The sequence below is a fragment of the Cynocephalus volans genome, chromosome X (assembly GCF_027409185.1).
Source record: "Cynocephalus volans isolate mCynVol1 chromosome X, mCynVol1.pri, whole genome shotgun sequence".
Classification (NCBI taxonomy): domain Eukaryota; kingdom Metazoa; phylum Chordata; class Mammalia; order Dermoptera; family Cynocephalidae; genus Cynocephalus; species Cynocephalus volans.
In genome coordinates, this window is record NC_084478.1 from 176,916,314 (window position 1) to 176,934,834 (window position 18,521).

The following is an 18,521-nucleotide window of genomic DNA, read 5'->3' on the forward strand; positions in this document are numbered from 1 at the left end:
GGTGAGAGGACATGGGATGTATTCAGAGGACAGAAGGGGGCCAGTGTGACTGGAATGTCATGAACAGAGGGGGAGAGTGGCTGGACCCGCAGAGAGAGGTTGGCCACAGCCGACTCCTTGGGCCATCTTAAGGAGTCTGGCTTTTATCCTGAGGAGCAATGGGAAGCCATTGAAGGGCTGTAGGCAGGGGGACAACTTCACCAGCTTCGCGTGGATAAACTATTAAAGTGACCTCTGGGTGGAGACTGAGTGGGAAAGAAGGCAAGACCAGAGACCGGGAAACAGCGGGGTGCTGGCCCTGCGGGACCAGGCTAGTGGGGCGGTCCTGACTAGGGTGGTGGCAGTGGGCATGGAGAGAAGTGGATGGATTTGAGGGCCATCGGGCCACAGACTTGGCAGGCAACGTCAATCTGGCACAGTGGTCGTCACCCGTTATTGTTCCAGATCGCGAGCTCTGGGAGGGCAGGGCCTTGCTTGACTCATCCCTGGGTCCATCCTTTTGACCTTGTCATCCTGCTAGGCCAGCTCCTGGCCAACTGTGCCATTTATTGGGCTGGCTTGACCATCCCCTCACGTGGGAGCCTCTCTGGCCTCACAGGTGGGGTGAGGGGCTTCTTCTTCATGCTGCCTCCATCCTAGCCCCCAGCCCACTGCCTTGCACATAGTAAGTCCCCAATGAGCATGATGAAGGGCGCAAAAACTCAGTAAGCTTGAATGACCGACACGTATCAAACTGCCTTGGCTCTGCAGGACTGGAGTGTCTCCCTGGCCACACTGTGAGGTGGCCCCGTTTGCCGTGCCTTGGGAGCCCCAGTTCCCCCGACATGGCCTTGCAGGCTGAGAGTTGTCCCGGTGGGGCTCGGTCACTCTCTTCTCCTCCGTCCGTGCCTCCGGGACTTCCTGCATGATCTCAGCCGCTGCCACCCCCGCCCGCCTTCCCGCCCCCGTCTGGGACCTCCATCTGTAAAATGGATCTAGGAGCAGCAGTTCTCGGCAGAAGGAACCCGACCGCATCTGTGGAAGTCATTGGCCGCGAGCCAGGGCCAGACCGCGCCGGGCGCGGGCAGGGGCGCATCTGGGCCGCGGAGGCCCTTCACGTGGCACAGGCCTCCCGGGGCGGGGGCCGCGACGCCGGACGAATTGGCCTGGAAGTTTGCCCCCGCGGCACAGCCTTCTGGAGCTCGCCCTGGGCTCGGCGAGGGGAGCCCCGCGGGGCGGGGCCGAGAAGGGGAGGGCGGGCCGAGGACCCTGGCGGGAGAATGTGCGGAATGTGCCAGGCGCATCTACCTACCCCAGGAGAGGGCAGAGGAAGGGGCCGGCCGAGGGGAGGGGCGAGGGGCGAGGCTCCGGGCGGCCGGAGAAAACCTGTTTGTTCTCCTGCGGGCGGAGCCCAGTCCGCGCCTCCTCGCCTCCCCGCGCGCTCCCCGCTGCGCCCCGCGCCCCGCGCCTGCCATCCCGGCCCCGCCCGGCCGGGTGCTGCCCACCCGAGGGAGCCCGCGCCCCGCGCCCGCCCGACCCTCCGCCCGCCCCACTAGCCGGGCACCTGTGCCAGGTAGGGCTGTCGAGTCGCCGTCGGACGTGGCTCGGCAAGGACACAGTGGGGGGAGGGGGGGCACCCGGTGCGTGCCCAGCTGGGGACAAGTCAGGGCCTCAGTTTCCCCATCCATACTCCTTACCTGCTTCAAGCGTCCCTCCCGGGGTTACCCCGGGAAGGCGGTGCTTGGTTTTCTGGTTTTCACTGTGGAGTGCTGAGACTAACAGAGGGGCAGAGGAGGCCAGCGTGCCACACTGAGGTGGCCCCCTCACTGGCATGTTCCTTCTGTACTTGACCTTTCTGGAAGAGACTTAGATTGTTAGTAAATGGCCAGGGGCCAGTGTGATCTGAGAGTTGATTGTAAGATCAGGCCAGGAAGAATTAAGGAATTTCAGATCCCTCAGTTCCCCTGTGTCCATTTCAGAGATGGGAAAACTGAGATCCAGAGGCTGGCTCACCCTGAAGATCCCGTCACTTGCCCTGGAGCCTAGGGCAGGAGACTCACTAGTGGCGTGTGATGGGCATGTGCTGGGCAGAGGGCGATCTCTGGCAGGGCGTGGGGAACTGAGCTGCTCATGCTCAGACAGAAGGCGCCGAATCAAGTGTCGCTACGGTGTTATCGATGGGATCTTCAGTGCGCTAGCTCTGTGGCTGGATTGTTTAGATGGGGGCAGGAGGAGCCAGTAGCCCTGTCCTCTTTGGAAAGGCAGAGTGATACCTTGACTCAGAAAAAGGCAAAAAGCTCAGGTCCTCCTGTTTCCTCTGCTACTTCCAAGCCAGGGGCACCTGGTCAGCTCCCTTGGTCTGAGGCCACCTCCCACCCAGGGCTGCTGGGGGCTCAGATAAGGTGGGTGGGGGATTTGCCTGGAGTTTGGAACATTTGAGGTGCAGTAGGAGTTCTGTTCTCACTGAGCCGTTTGCACTTAGCCTTGACACTGTTGGAGGGCTGTGCTGAGGCACCTCAGGACCCAAAGCTGCTAGAGGGCGAGTGCTCTGCCTCTACTCTGTGAACCCTGAGAGCCTCCCACACCTCATGCAACAGTGGCCGAGGTCTATGGCACCTGGACTTAGTCTAGCCTTGGTCTCACAGTGACTTCTGGTTGTGGCACCTGGCTGGGGGCAGGAAGCAGGGTCTCACAGGCTGACAGGCCTGAAAAGTGGGGAGGGGGCTCTGGGTTAGAGAGCCACAACTTCATTCCCACTCCTTCTTGCCCAGCTCACACAGAGCTGCAGAAGGAGGCTGGGGTAGGTCCTACCTTCCCAGCGCCTCCACTGCTTCACCTGAAAAACCTGGGGCAGCTCAGAGGCCAGCAAACGGCCAGGACGCCTGTGCACAGACGAGGCACCAGCTTCGTGGTGGGCCTTGGTTTTTGTACTGTCGCCCCTCATCATCCCCAGGCCACTCCAGGAAGGGAAGGAACAGATCTATCTCACCTGTCCTCCCTCCTCTTTACATCAATTCCCACCCTTGGCTGGGGGGCTCTACGCTCAGCTGCGTGGTGCTGACAGAAGGCACCCAGTGCAGGGCCAGACACATAGCCTGTTTGAGATCTGTGCATTTCCATTTTCTGGGCACTCACGAGTCAGTGACAGAGGTGGCCCATGATCACATAGGGTACTGAGGCTCTGAGTGGCATAAAAGCATTAGGGCTCCCCATTCCTGGAGCAGAGAAGCACCCCTGGCTGGGAAGATCAGGGAAGGCTTCCTGGAGGAGGCAGGGGGCTTGGAAGCAGGAGGAGGAGCTCAACAGCCACCAGGTCAAGGCCTGCACCTCCTTCAGGGCAGCTTGAGTCTGGCCTCCACCTAATTCCTGAATGACCAAAGCCAGCTCTTTCTGAGCCCCCACATATGTTTCACTAGAGCCCAGCAATGGGGGACTGGAGAGAAATCAGCCCCACACTTTCCCCTGAAGAGTGACAGTATATCTGGGGAGACAGACAGGCCACTCAGTCAGGATCCGCCATCTGAATCAAAATGGAGCAGGGATTGTCCACCTCACTTCCTGTTCAGCTCGAGTCTAGACTCCAGACAAAACCCTCCGCACGTGAGGGCAGTGATCCCACGGGCAGCCAATGCCTCCCCTCAACGTCCCTCGGCCCGCCTTGTGCTCCTCGCCTTTCTGCCCAGTGTCCCCACCACCTCCTGAGATCTAGCAGGGCGGGAACTCTGGGCCTCCAGTGCTGGGCCCGGGGCCTGGCCACGGTAGACATCAGCACCTGTTGCCTGAACCGGGCTCAGCTGCATGCTAAGAAGCCTCTCCCTCGATGCACTAACCCTAACCCTCCTTCCCCACTCAGGCCTTCACAGGTGATTGATACCTTTGGTCTGGACTTTGTTTCAAGCCACAGCCCATCAGGTGCCAGGTCACGTGTAGCACAAGTTTTCTTTCTCCTTGCTGAGCCCTGAGACTGCTCCCACTGCCAGTCTCCTGGTGGCATGGGACAGGACCAGTGCTGGGGAAAGCTGCTTCCCAGGGCTCTGCAGCTCTGAGCAGCAACCCACGTGGCACCCCAAGCCTTTGGTCCCCCATGGTTGGGACCGGAGCAGGGACTCTGTATTTGTTCCTACTGTGCCCACAGAAAACTGGCTGATGCCAGGACAAGGGCAGTGCATGCGGGACCCATCCGCCTGACGGTGATGCTTGGGAGAAGTTGGCATCATTGCTTGCTAAGCCCAAGAGCTGGCCAGAGACTTGTGACGCAGGGCCGGGGATGAACCGTCAGCTGTCTCGTACCCAGTAGGGTGTGTGGTAGGTGAGGGTAGCGTCTTCACAGCCTAGTCATTAAGAGAAAGGCTCAGTGGTCAAACAGGGTTCAAACCCCAGCTCAGCCACCATCTAGTTGTGCAAACTGAAGCAACCTCTCGAGGCCTCGGTTTTCTCACCTGGGCAGATGGGCACCTGCTTCATAGCCGCAAGCAGCTGGCGCCTGACACAGAGGCAGCCCTCGGTCTGGGTGGGCTGCCGAGCCAGGGCCACAGTGCCACGGGTGGCGCTAGGTGGGGAGGGAAAAGCTGGCCAGGGGCTGGGCCCCCACCTGAGGAAAACGGTTTAAAACTCACTGCTTGTCTGCACTGATGATGCACATGGTGTCTACCATTGCTAAAATGATTTGCTATGGAACACTTCATTCTTCAGGCCATTTCTGACACCTACTAAAGTCTGAGTCACTTTTTTTGCTTTTGCTTTTTATCTTTAACATTTTTTTATCTTGAATTAATTTAAAACTCACAGAAAAGTTGTCAAAATCCTGCAGAGAACTCCTGAAAGCCTTATCTGAATTCTCGCTGTTAACCTTTTGCCATATTTCTGATTGGTTTTCTTCACTTGTGGCCATGGGGGGGGGAGTTGGGGGTGGGCAAGTGTGGGGTCAGTTCATTTTTCCAAAGGGAGTCTGAGGCACGGAAAGCGACTTGCTCAAGTGTCATTTGAGGATTAGGAGTAGAGCCAGGTTACCTTCTCTGATGGATACACAGTGCAGCATTTGGCAGGTATTTTCTGATCTTTCTGTGTTGAGGTGCTGAGGCACAGAGGTGGCAGGAGCTAGAGGGGCAGGTCCGGGTGGAGAAGAGACTGGGAAAGAAAAGGACAGGAGACCCTGTGGGTGTCATTCTCAAAGTCTCATATGCAGACTCTGCCTCGGAGGTGGGGAGGAAGGAAGGAATCTGCAGCTTCAGCACATGTCCCAGGGGATTTGGCTGTCCGGGGACCCAGAGGCCACTCTCAGCAACACTGTCTGGGCTTTTCCTGTGGGGAGCAGCTCACTCCCATTTCAAGAGGGAGCCGGGAACTGGGCAAGTGCCTGCCTCAAGCAGGGAGGTGGGTGCAGGCCAGCCTGAGGGCAGTTCCTCACCCATTCATTAACCCCAACTGAGTCACCCCTCTTCAGTCACAGCTGTTCTTGGGGCTGCTACTGGTGGCGCTGAGATAGCTGGGGAACTCTGGAGCCACACCCTGAGCTGCAGAGGAGAACTGGCCTCTGGGGCTAGAGGCAGGCAGTCCCCAAGCCACTGGTGGTTGCTGCCGGTGGTCCCGGCCTTGGCCCCATCTGTGGGCACACCTCGGGCACTCGGTCCAGCCCCCTTGGTCTGGTCTCTGTGATCTTTGACTCAGCACGCCACTTTCTGATGACTAGGTAGTTTCCCAGACAGCTTGATGTGGCAAAGGGTTGCTGTGGAGAGGGCAGGCTCAAGGATCCCAGTCACAAGAACGGGCATCCCTGGTGAGAATGCTTACATCGGGCAGTGTCTGGTTCAGACCGAAAAAAACAAAAAACCCAGGACTTGCTTCGCCACTTCCGCCCTGCAAGCTCCTACTCATTCTCTCATTCCTCAGGGCCCAAGCCAAGGGCGCCTCCTTGGGAAGTGCGCGCCCGGGCAGTGCCCGCAGCCCCCGGCCTGGCGGTGAGCTCTCTGAAAGTGCTTGTTGCAGAAATGAAAATGTGACCCTGGGCAAATGCTTCCTCCTCTCTGGGCTTCCATATTCTTATCCAAAAAGGAGGACAGTGATAGAGGTAAGGGTGGAGCTGAGGGGACTGGGGGTCCAGGGCGGACAGGAAGGCGAGAAAGAAGGAGGCTAAGGAGGGGCCTGAAAGGAAGAGAGAAGAGGAGCCCAGCCTCGGGGCTTGGTTTGGTTTGGGTGCGGGAAGGGTGGCTGTGCAGTTCTTTTCTTTCTGATCCTCACTAGTGATCACCCGTAACTAGGGTAAAAGGAATTAGCTTTGGCCAATGTTAGTCAGGGGCAAGTGGAGGTGACTTGCTGTCGCCGGCCCAGCTCTGGCAAAGGCTGAATGGGTGGCAGCAGTGGGGGTGTGGGGTATTTCTAGGGAAGAGAGACAGAGGGAGAGTTGGGGGTGAGGTGAGGGGGATGGGTTCCATGACCCCTGGGCCCCTTTGACCCACTGGCTGCCTTCTCTGAAGATAGGGATAGCATCTCTGTACAACTGGGATTGGCTTAGGACCACCTTGCTTCCCAGGCTGCAGAGACAACTGTGGGGAGAGTGGGGCAGAGACAGCCAGGGCCCTGCAGGGGCTCCTTCTCATGGTAGATGTGGAGAGACAGGCTACGGTAACAATGGGAATAGCGCACGTAGGGGGCTCTGGCCAGGGGTCCTGTTTGTGCTCTACTGTCCACAACAGTTTGGTCCTACCTAGCCGCATGCTCTCCACGGAGACGTCTCAGAGGGCCCTGCCCACAGTCTCCCTGGCCCTTGAGGTCAAGCCATCTCTGAAATGGCCAGTCCCCCTGAGCAGTTGCTTGTATCCCACACTCTGAGAGCTAGAAAATGGGTGCAGGAGAGCTGGGAGAAACCCTGGGCCCCCTGGAGTGGCAAGTGGCGGTGGCTGCCTTTCCCGCCTCGGGCTTCAGCTCCCCACAGCCTGGGAGGGAGCTGGCCGGTCTGCCTCAGACATCTGCCTCCAGGGCCCTCCAGTGCCGACGCCAAGAAGTCTAGATTCTGGGGTGTTAGGGGTGGGATGCGGGGAGGTGAAATTCCAGACTTTCATGCAGAAGTCATTTACCTGTAAAGCACATTTACAAATATCACCCCCCCCCCATGTGTTCTTTTTCCATATTACATTTTTTTCCCTCTGCAACCCAAGTCTCTTCCAGCTCTTTTTTCCACTTGGTGCACCTCCTTCCTGCTGCCGCATTGGCCTTCAGGCAGGAGCCCCTGGGACGTAGCATCACAGGCAGGTCTCCTGCTTGCTCTGGCAAGAGGGGCCCAGCCTGGGGTTCCTGGGAGCTGCATGCTGAGCAGCAGAGTAGGGGACTCAGACATGATCCAGCTGCTCAGCCATTGCTCTGGCGGGCCCAACTCTGCCCAAGGTCTCTAAATCACCTTTGAAAGGTCCCTTCCCCCTGCACTGTTGCGAAGACCCTCCGGATCCCGGCAAACCCTGGAACAGCAGCAGCAGCAGCAAAGGTGGCGGCAGAGGCTCCATCCCCTTCCTGGAGGGACGTACCCTGACTGCTGAGACTCCAGTGCAGGAGACCAGGAACCAGAATGTCCTGATTCAGAGACCTGGCCGCAGGAGGCTCCTTCCTAAAATGAGGCGTTTCATCAGTCCAGCCTGTTTGGCCAGGGAATCAGGCCAGCTGTGAGTGCTGGCTGAGGTCGGCCTGGGTCCAAATGTACACAGTCAGCCAAATGCATGCCTTGAGAAAGGACTGGACGAGGGCACCCACACAGGGGTGGAGGTCGTGCTCCCTGACTGTTTAGCGTTCCCCAGTGCCTTTCTCGGCTTGTCCTGCACTTACCACTGCAGCCTCTGGAGTCCTGTGCCTTGGCCAGGCTGTCCCTGCTGTGCAGGGCTTTTGACCCACCCTGTGCCTAAAGTGGTGCTGAACGGGGTCCTGTGGCTTCAGTGATGAGCAGAGGAGCTGTGCTGAAGCCCACACTTTCCCCACAGGACCGGGTGCATGGGCAGGGGGTATTTTTTTTTTTAAAGATGACTGGTAAGGGGATCTTAACCCTTGAATTGGTGTTGTCAGCCCCACGCTCATCCAGTGAGCAAACCGACCATCCCTATATGGGATCCGAACCCGTGGCCTTGGTGTTATCAGAACTGCATTCTCCCAAGTGAGCCATGGGCCAGCCCTAGAAAACAGTGCCTCTTTAGGGCCATCCCCCCAGCCCTCCTGCTGGCACAGAGCATCCTCTTCAGCCTCGAAGGCTGGAAGTAAAGGCCAGGGAGGGTACATGACATGTGCAATGACTTGTTCAGAACCAGGACTAGAACCCAGGTCTTTAGACTCCTTGTCCAGTGCTCTTTCCTGTGCACCTGACTTGGAAGAGACAGCATGGCTGTGTGGTTTTGTGGCCTTGACCAAGCCCTGCACAGCTCTGATGGCAGCACTGTGCCCCTCCTGTGACATGACAGATGAGGGGGTACAGCTGGCTTGACTCTGAACCTTCTGAACGAGCAGTGCTCCCATCGCCCTCTCAGCTCCAGGCTCAGGCTGCAGACAGGGAAGCTAAGGAGGGAGAAGCCACCTGCTGCCCCTTCCTCAGTGGCTGCATTCTCCAGCAAGTGGCTTTGACTACCTCAATGTCACCCCTCCCCTGGTCATTCAAACCACCCTGTTCTTGGGGCAGCTCATGACACTGCAAGGCACTTACTTCACAGGGGAGGACCATCACCCTCAGTTCAAAGGCATTTGCTTGAAACACACCTGAAGAGGACCCAGTTGTCTATGCTGGAAGGTGCCCCTGAGGCACAGGGACTTTTCTTTGAGTTCTATCCCTGATACGGGGGCCATTGGAGGCTCTTTGTCCGAAGGCAACATTTACAGTGAGAAATGGGCAGGAGTTTCACCCCACACCCAGAATCCTCCCCCCGCACCCCCCTACATAAACATGTATTACCAGGGCAAGTCTTCCAGCGAATCAAGCTGTCACACAGGCAAGGAGGGCACAGCCTGGGAGGGTCATGAAGAAGTGCCCTTGCTGCCTCCCTCTCACCCTCTTGTTGCTGGTGGTGGTGGCCCCAGGTTGATTTGGACTACAAGGGAGGGGTGGAGGGACTCTGGCTAGAGGAGCTTCCTGGGTTGGCTGGACTCTGGGGCTCGGGCAACCTGGAGTCTTGGGGTTGTAAAGCCCAATTCAGGCTCTTGTAGAGGGGACAGAGGGGACAGGTGTAACAGCACCTAGGGTCTCCCTTGCAGATTTTGTTTTTTCCTGGTTTAGTCATTGGAACCCTCATCCAGTGGTGGGGAACCAAGGCCCAATGGGGGGAGAAAGGATCTGCCCAGGGTGGCACAGCTGGGACTGGAATGCAGTCTCCTTCCTGCACACCGGCTGCCTTCTCTGAGACCCCTGGCAGCACCCAGCTGCGGGATCGGTGCTGACTGGGTCCATCCATCTCCAGGAACAAGTTCCAGGGAGACAAGGGAGTTATCACCACTTTGCCTTTTTCTCTATGAGTAGATGGGAGCACTTATGTCTGCTAAGGTGCTAGGGCGGGGGACTAAGCACTTGTCCTAAGCCGTATTCTGGACCTCTGCGTCCGTCAGGGCTCCTTGCCCCAGAGCCACACGAAAACGCTTGCAGACAGAGCTTTCCCAAAACATGGTCTGTGGGTGGCCCAGCAATTGGCCCCTGCACTGGGCAGCCCATCTTAATGGCTTTATCTAGATGTCACTTGCCACGTCCATATTTAGTCACTGGGCTTGGCTGCATGTCCTGTGACTTCCTCATGCTGACTCCTGACCCACACATAAGGGGTCCACCCATAGCTGAGCTATGGGCTCTGGTTACGAGAGATGAAGCAGTGAGTGATCCCCGCAAGCCGATGGGCCAGATGAGCTGGGGTACTGGGCCCTGCAGAAGGTTGGTACAGGTGAGGAAGCAGGGCTGGGCACAGAGCATGGTGGCCCGCGCTCAGCACACATGCACTCGGACAGGCCCCAGCATCTGTGCCCTCTGGCTGCGTCGCACTTGTGGGCAGCAATGTCCGGTGCTCCCAGCAGGCAGCACTAAGGGTATTTGGCTCCTCTTCCCTCCGTTTACCTAGGAGGCCTCTGCCTGGCATCCAGCACCCCCTCTGCATGATTTGGGAGCCATCCTATTCCCCTGCCACCCAGGGTGGGAAAAGGCAAATCCTCCCCACAGGGAGCTCATGCTGGGGTCAGCTTCGAGCAGGAGGAGGCCTGGCTTTGGTCTGAAGGAGGATGGCCGCTCTGTCAGGCCACTTGATCTCTCTCCCTGGACACACCTTCCTTCTCTCCTGTGGTTTCCTCTTCCTTCCAGTTTTGGTGCACTGTGGCCAAGAGTGGGACTCAGCCGTGTCCCTGAGCCAGGGGGCAGTGGCACTTGAGGGGAGTCAAGCAGGGGGGGCCTTTCTACAGAACTTTCTCTGAGTTGGTTCTCTGTGCTCGGAGGCAGAGCACGTCCTTGTGGTGTGACAGGGCGCCCCCCTCCTGCTGCTTCTGTCTCCGTTGTCCGCACCCCCGCACGCCCTCGCCACATCTGCGTCACTCTCTGCCACCTCCCGCACCGGGCCTCTGTGTGCATCAGCTCCTGCGTGCCTTTGACTCCACTCACCGGCCTTTGACGACAGCAGGCTCCTTGCAGCCACTTCATTGGCTCCTCACTTCTCCCGGTCCAATCAGGGCCTGGGCTCCTCCCTTGGGGGTTGCTGGGCAGCCTTGAGACGCCCTCGGTAGCAGGGTGGAAGGTGGAGAGAGAGAATGCCCACTGTTACTCTGCAGCCATCTGAGTTCAGGGAAGGCCTGTCCCCGTCTCCCCCACCCAGCCCTGCCAGTCGCTTCCCCTGATGATCCTCTTTGCCACCTCTCAGCCCATCTGTCCCAAGAGACATCTGCAAGTTGATGGAAGAGAAAGAAGGGGACGAAGGGCCAGGAGTGTAGGCTTTGCTCAGAGTTGGCACTGGGAGGGGCACTACACGGTGGCCAGGTCTACCAGGGCTCCAGGGCTCCACCATGAGGGACAGCTGTGTGGAACATACTGGATAATCCGACCATTTCTCTGGCGGCCCAGGCCTGTCCCTGAGCAGGGAGATATGGTGATTCCCAAGGAACCAGAAGTCTTTTCCCAATCAAGGTAAAAATGGGGATTTGGTACTGAAAAGGTCCATGGAATGGCTGTCCTGACTAGAAATGCTCTCAGACAAGCCACTTAGGAGATGAGGACACCCACTGGCATTGACACAGATGCCATAGGATGGAAAATTCCAGAGAGGGGCACATGCTCTAGCTTGGGGGTGTCCCACCAGGAGGAGGCTCAGTGAGCAGGTCCACAGGCTTGGTGGCTCTGTGCCACTTTACACACGAGGAGACTTAGGCTCGGAGAATGGGACACCACAGCCACATGAGACCACTTAGGGAAGAGGAGCAGAGACATGAACAGAGGAAGAGGAACACTGCAAGGCCCAGGCGGGCAGAAGGTCCCTGGTCCCACTTTTGAAGGCAGCAGGAGAGAGAGCATTTGCTCTCCACTTTCTCGCCTGGTGAGTGGGAAGGTGTAGGGACTGCTCAGTCACAGCACGTCTCTCTCTCAGTTTCTTCTTGAACTTTCCTTGAATTTTGGATCTCAGGCACAAACCCTGAGGCATGAGAGAGCTTGATGTGTTGGACTCGGAAAGTGCAGGGCTGCAGGGGTGGGCAGGCTGCTGTCCCCAGGGGTGTTCTGGGGTCACGGGCCAGCAGACCTTAGTGGCTGGGCCAGGCTGACGAGCAGGCAGGTGTGGCTGGCCCAGGTCTGAAGAGTCCCTTTCCTCCCGGGGTTGAGACTTGGTTGCTGAGGCCAAGCACCCAGCTTTGGAGGAGGTGGCAGAGGTGGCCGGTGGGTGGGAGGTGTGCCTGGGCCACCTGGCACAGCAGAACACAGCATGGCATATATTACTGCCAAATCTTCACCATCACACTCAGCCGTGGGGAGACCCCCCTTCTCGTATACATCTTTGTTTTACTTGTGCAACTTCCTTCTTAGGCTAGATCACTGTGGGGGGAATGGCTGGAGTGACAAGTTTGCCCCTAACACTTTCGCGACATAGAGACTTGTCCTTCAAAAAGACGCCTTGATTTATTTTACCTCCCCACCCAGAGCACGTGAGAGCTGCCCAGGAAGCCCTATCCTGAGTGGCCCACCTCCCACCCTCCAAATCTGCTCCCATCTGCAGCAGGGACTTTCCTGGCTGCCACTGATTGGAGGGTCACTTTGTCCTGCTCTCCGTGGAGGGCCAGACAGGAGAGGCGACAGGAGTCTGAGAGGACACCTGGGTCCCAAGAGGGGTAGTCAGTACAGGCTGTCACTCCCCAGTGGCTGTGTGCTGACAGTGTGAGCCGTGGCCTGGGCCCTGTCCTCGTCAATAGTACTAGGGTGCTCAGGTCTGTGGTGGTGGGGGTTAGAGGAAGGGAGCCCCTAGTAGGAGCAGGCGTGGCTTAGATGGGCTGAGTATGGAGGGAGAGGCAGGGCTTAGCTTGGCAGGAGGATGTGGGAGAGCATTCTAGGTGGGGGGACCAGCATAAGCAAAGGCACAGGGATTACCCTGGCAGAGCCACCTTCCAGGGACTGTGAGGCACCTGGTGAGCTTGGAGCATGGTGTCACATTGAGGGGGGTTGGTGGGAAAACAGGCTGGGCCAGGGCACTGGTGAGTTTGCCTCCAGGCTTAGAATGGCGTGGATCTGTCAAGAGCTGAGTGAGAAGCGAGGGCTGATGTGGGCCAAGTGGGATTAGGGGCCGTTGCGTGTGGCTGGAAGGTGGCGCAGATGGAGGCAGGCAGACCAGGGAGGGGTCAGGAGTGATGGTGGCCTGAACTGAGGCTGGGGGGTGAGGGGGATGGTAAAGTGGAGGGAGAAGCCAGCTCTGCAGCTGGGACGCAGATTCAAACTCATCACTTTAAAGGCTCCTTGTCCCAAAGAGCTGCTGTACTCTTCAGTCCTGTGGAATGACTCTACTTTGGCAGGGCTCTAACTCTTTCAGATTTGTTGTTCCATCCAAAAAGAAATTTGATTTCTGAGCCACAGCCAGGCCTGAAGAAAGGAGCCAATGCAAAAGTCACCAGCCCCCGTCCTTGTCTGGCAAGGGTGGAGGGCAGCAGCCCTGTGCCTTCTGACTGGGATTTCACTGTGGGCTCTTGCCTGTGTCTCTGTCTCTTTGGCCCAGGAGTTGCCAGTGGCCCCTCTGCCTCTGTCATTCTGCACATGTGTGAGTCCGCCCTAATTTTGGAAGCAGCTTATTTGGTTCTGATTTGGCAGGAAACTTCTAGGCAACGTGGCCATTAGGTTTGTCAAGGGAAGCTGATGAGTTCCCGGGCTTCGTACCGGGCCTGGGATGGAGTTGGTTCCCAATGCTGTGGATGGCCTCCACCTCCTTGCCAAGTTCATGTGTGGAGGCTGTTGGTCATAGTCCCTGAGGCCCTGGAAAGGAGTATGTCTTTGTGGTGCCCTGCACAAAATAAGTTATACTAGGGGGTATGGCCCAGCAAGGTTAGAAGGAACCTGAAGACCAGATAGTAGGAGGTCCCCCTCTTGCAGGTGAGGAGCTGAGGCCCAGAGGAGGTGAGGGACTCTTCCAAGGTCTCACATTCAGTGGCACCAAGAGACAGAGCGAACAAGATCTCATGCTGCGTAGTCTTGTCCACAGGCACTGACTCTGCCCATGTGCCTTGCTCTGTGGGGCTACTCCACAGGCTGCTGGGAGGGGACAATTGGGCCTGTGCAGTCCTAGGATCACCTATGGAATGAGCTCCACTCAACAGAGCTCTGACGTGGTGGCCTCGGTGCAGGGCCTGGGCACACGGGTCTCCCACTTGCAGTGACGAGGAGCCGTTCCTGGCACGCAGCAGGCTTGGGCTGCCTGGGCTGCTCATTCGCTGCAGTTTATGGGAGAACCAGCTCTTGCTGACGTGGCTAATTTGGTTTGCTCTTGGTCCCCTGCCCTGCCTGTGTTGGTGTGTCCCCGACGTCCATGGAAATATGTCCAGGCTCTGCCAGCTGGAGGGGCCCAGAGGGTGGCAGGCCCTGGAGGGGAAGGTGGCTCTGCCTCGGGACTGTGCCCACAAAGAGAGAGGGAGAAAAGAGGGAGAGCGGGGCAAGAAGACAGAAAACAGAGAGCAAGACAGGTGTGGGCAGGGGGAACAAAGGGCCCCCTTACCAGATCTCCACACTCGCTTGGTTCCAAGGGCCACTATGAGTTGAGAATGGGGCCCTTGGCTTTCCCATTGGAGGTGGAGCCAACACCTGATCCAAATAGGGCTGCACACCCCAAGACTATCCTTCTACTGACTGGGGACCACTGACACTCCTGCCAGCAAAGATGGGTTGAGAGTCATTGCTACTCAGCTCCTGTCCAACTGCCCAGTGATCTTTGCTGTGCCAGGCAGTGCACAGGTGGCACTCTGGAGGCTCCCCTGCTGCCGGCTCTCTCCTCCACACTCCCCCTGGCCTGGAGTGTGGCCATTAGCGTTCTCTAGGAGGGTTTAGGTCCTGCCCTTATCAGTAGTGCCTCATACAGACAGTGCCCAGCAGCCCATGAGCTCCATGTTCTCCAGGTGAGCAGTCCTGGGCAGCCTGGTGGGTGTGCTTGCTCCCTGGCCTCTGTCCTCCATCCAGGACTCCACCAACGCTTGCCACCCCCAACGCCTAAAGCAGAGTCTGGATGATGTTGATGTGCCTGGGGACCACACGGTGACCCACAAGCCATTACAAATTCATGAAGTGACAGGTGTGCACTTGCTTTTGTCCCCAGGAACCCCTTTGAATCAACTGAGAACGGCTGTGCAGAGCAAACACCATGAGCATCTCGGCTCTCGGAGGCAGCACCAAAGGTGAGGGCTGGGCTCCCTCCGGCCCCAGGTCCCGCATGTGGCTGCGTCCTTCCAGGCCTGTCCCCTGGTCAGCAAGGCGAGAGCGTATGGGGAGGGCTGGAAAGCAGGCCCCAGGGGCCTGGCTGCGGCTTTGCTGAGGCGCTGGGCTTTGCTCCCAACAGGGAAGCCTCTGCCACCAGGCGAGGAGGAGCGTAATAACGTCCTCAAGCAGATGAAAGTGCGCACCACGCTGAAGGGGGACAAGAGCTGGATCACCAAGCGGGATGAGTCGGAGGGCCGCACCATGTGAGTCCAGGAGGCCGGGAGGACGTGCGATCCACGGAGGACCAGCCGTAACTGGGGCTGCTGAGCGGCTTGCACCGTTCAGAGCTTGGCCGGCCGTGTGGCCACAGGCCTGCCAGGGAGGGCAGAGCATGGGAAAGGCAATCCAGCCCAGGGCAAGACCGAGCAAACTCTTGCAGGGGGCAGCCCCCAGGGGCGGGGGTGGGGTTGGGGTTGGGGGTGGGGTGGGGGTGCATGCGCACGTGCACCAGTGGAAGTAGGTAGGGGCAGGAGGAGGCGGGGCGGGAATGGTGCAGCCCGGCAAGATGGAGTTGGCAGGTGGCAGGGAGCCTGGGAGCCAATCTTTCAGGACCCCTCTTTCCCCAGAGAGCTGCCCTCAGGCCGGAGTCGTGCCGTATCCTTTTCATCAGCTGGGGACGTTCCAAAGGCCAGGTAAGATGGGCCCCAGACACTCCCACAGCGTGGAGCCAGCCCTGCAGTGGGAGGGGTGGGGGGGACAGTCCACGCAGGGGACAAGGAGAGAGTCCGAGCTGTGAAGGGACAAGAAGGATCTGCAACGAGTGGTTTAAAAACCACAGGAAGGACGGGCTTTTCTGCTGTGCAGCGTACGAAGGCCCTGGCCTTGCTGTGTGACTTCCCTGCTGGGCCTCCATGGCTCCAGCTGTCAACTGGGATCGAAATTTTCAGTAAGAAAACTGGTATTCTGAACCCCCATCCCCCGCAGGCACTGAGACAATGTCTCTGAAGTGCTTTGGGTGGCCATGAGAGTCACATGAGCCTCACTCCTGCAGGTCGCCCTGATTGCCGAGTACACTGGTAGTCAGTATGCCAGGGGACACTCACAAGTTTGCTCCAACTGTTTTCCAAGTTCAGAATGACATATTTTGACAGGTGGCCAAGGGGAACTGGCCTCTATTTCGAGGACCTTTCCAGAACAGTGTCTGGGGGGGCTCTGAAGCATGGGCACCTCCTGCTGGCATCTGGAGGAACTGCTGAGAGAGAAGGCTTGTTCCTTGCTCCAAGTAGCTGGCACTTGGCAGTGAGTGCAGTCGGAGGGCTTCTCAGGTGGCAGTAGAGGTGGTGGCAGCAGCTGGAAGGGAGGGCCAAGTTCACTGCTGGCCCGCAGGGCTGCCCCCAGTAACCATGCTGTGCTGGGCACGGAGCATACAGCAGTGGTCAAGACACAGGCTCTGTCTTCAGGGAACTGATGTCTCAACAAAGGACACAGGCACGACCCGAGAAAGAGCTTAATACAAAAGACGGAATTGTGCATCATGACAGATGCGGTTGGTGAGGTTGGCAAGAGCTTTGGGACGGTCCAAAGACAGTCTCCTGGCTGCAAAGCTTCTTTATCTTCGGGGGATGCGCTTTGCATTGTGGTGCATTTGGAAAGCAAATCCTGGGGTGTTCTGAGTCACGACCCAGAATAGGGCTACCTCGACATCTGCATAAAGCCTTGGCTCTCATCCTCTCCTGGGGCAGCCTGGGCCCAGCCAAGGGCCACGGCCTTAGCCTCACCAGTCCGCAGGTATTTCAATCAAAAATGCTTATGTGGCTAGAATGGGGGTAAGTGACCTTTTTTTCCTGGATCTCACCCCAAGTGTTCCTGCAACTTGGCCACCTCCAGGAGGCTGTCCCCTGCTAAAAAGACAATGTCTTTGGCGATGGAGAATGCTGGGGCTCTGCATTGCCCTTAGACCCAACTCCCACTGCTGCAGCACAAGCCCTTCCATTGCTGGACAGAGGGGCTTCATCTCTTCCCCTGAGCCCAGAACTACACTCTGACCACCCCTCACTGTCAGCTCCTGGTTTGCCCCCTTGGCCTGCCTGCTGAGTCCCCTGAGCTCCCTGGGTGGCTGCCAAGCAGGAGGCACCCAGCACCCAGAGCCTAATGTTTACCAGCCACTGACCCCACCCTGGCTATGCCCTCTGGCTTCAAGCACCCACGCAGATTTGTGATGTGGGCATGTAAGGGGCCAGAGTGGGGAGGCCTCAGAGGAGCGGGAAGGGAAGAACAGTCTCGCTGTGGTGGCTGTGGTGGCGGTCAGGTCAGGGGTGGGAGGGCTGTCAGCTAGCCGAGAAGAGCTCTCCCTGGCCAGCCAGGGAGCAGCCGGACTTTGGAGGGGACACATCTGCAGCAAATGCCCCGCCATGGAGCACGCCTTTCTGGGCACCTGCCGTGAGTCTCGGCCGTGCGAGATCTGGCCACACAGGAACCAGCCATGGGCACTTTTCCTGGGGAGCATGAGAGAAACAGGCAGAGCAGAGCAGCCACCTGGGCTAGGGCTGCAGGGGGTGGGGGTGGGGATGCCACCAACTTGTCCCCCTTGCTGTAGTTGGGGCAGGGTAAAGCAGGGCGGCCTGAACCCTCCAGTGAGGCCTGGCCTCACTTCATGCCTCCTTTCCCCTGGCAGGCCTCCGAGCACAAGGGCTCCCACCGGCTACATCATCCGGTAAGAGACCACCCATACCATCCCCTGACTTCTTCCAGCCCCTGCAGGGAGCTCACCAGCATCTTCTGGGCTCTTTTCTAGGGGTGTGTTCACCAAGCCCATAGACAGCTCATCCCAGCCCCAGCAGCACTTCCCCAAGGCCAACGGAGCTCCCAAAAGGTATGTACATGGGGTGCTGGCCAGTCAGCCAGTGGGGTGGTGCAAGGGCCTGGTCCAGGCTCAGGGCAGAAAGAGTGCTCTGTCTGGGGGTGGGGGCTGGCAGCTCTCTCTGTGTGTAGGGGAGGGCGCTGGAGAGCAGTGCAGGGACCACCTGAGGAGATAGGCACCCTTGACTTGCTGATGGCATGGAGCTGCATGCTTTAGTCCACCCTTTGCCCAGCAGGCTGAGGTGGCATACTGTACAAGCACCTCGGCATCAGGCTGAACCTGGGGCTCCATCACAAAGGAAAGGCCAAGGGGACTGGGAGACAAGAAGAAAAGACATAAGTGAGAGCCCGCAGTCTGTTCATCTAAGGCTCAGCTGGCTCTGTCTATGGCAGGAGCGGCTGCCCTACTCAGGGTGGCGTAGTTCTGGGTGTGTGGCAGGGCTGAAAGTAGAGGAAAGGCTCCCAGCAGCCCCTGGTTCACCTGTCATGTGCCTGCTGGGCAAATCTGGAGGCAAGAGAGGGCCTGCGGTGGGCACACAGAAACTTCTTGCCTCTCTAGTGCCGCTGGTCTGGGGAGAGCAGCTGGTGCCGGCTACAGGATGACCACCGAGGATTACAAGAAGCTGTGAGTGTGCGGTTCCAGACCCAGCTTGGGTCCCTCCTCCAAGAAGCAGAGCCCACACCCTGGCCTGCTGGGGGCAGCTGGCTCCTTGCCTCCGAGCACGGCTTTAGCCTGGGGTGGGGGGCCTGGTGAGCCGCAGGATGTGCCTAAAACTGACCTGCTTCTTGGATATAAATATCTGGGGTTCCCCCTGGA

General features: G+C 58.4%; 1 protein-coding gene across 1 annotated transcript in view; it reads left to right on the plus strand.

Annotated features, from left to right (window-relative positions):
• Positions 1-14,789: 14,789 nt before the first annotated feature.
• Positions 14,790-18,521, plus strand: part of ZNF185 (zinc finger protein 185 with LIM domain) — a 54,175-nt gene continuing 50,443 nt past the window's right edge. The window contains exons 1-6 of the mRNA XM_063083270.1: positions 14,790-14,823; positions 14,985-15,108; positions 15,472-15,537; positions 17,520-17,558; positions 17,640-17,717; positions 18,264-18,329. Coding sequence (XP_062939340.1) covers positions 14,790-14,823; positions 14,985-15,108; positions 15,472-15,537; positions 17,520-17,558; positions 17,640-17,717; positions 18,264-18,329 — 407 coding nt within the window. The remainder of the gene's footprint in view (positions 14,824-14,984; positions 15,109-15,471; positions 15,538-17,519; positions 17,559-17,639; positions 17,718-18,263; positions 18,330-18,521) is intronic.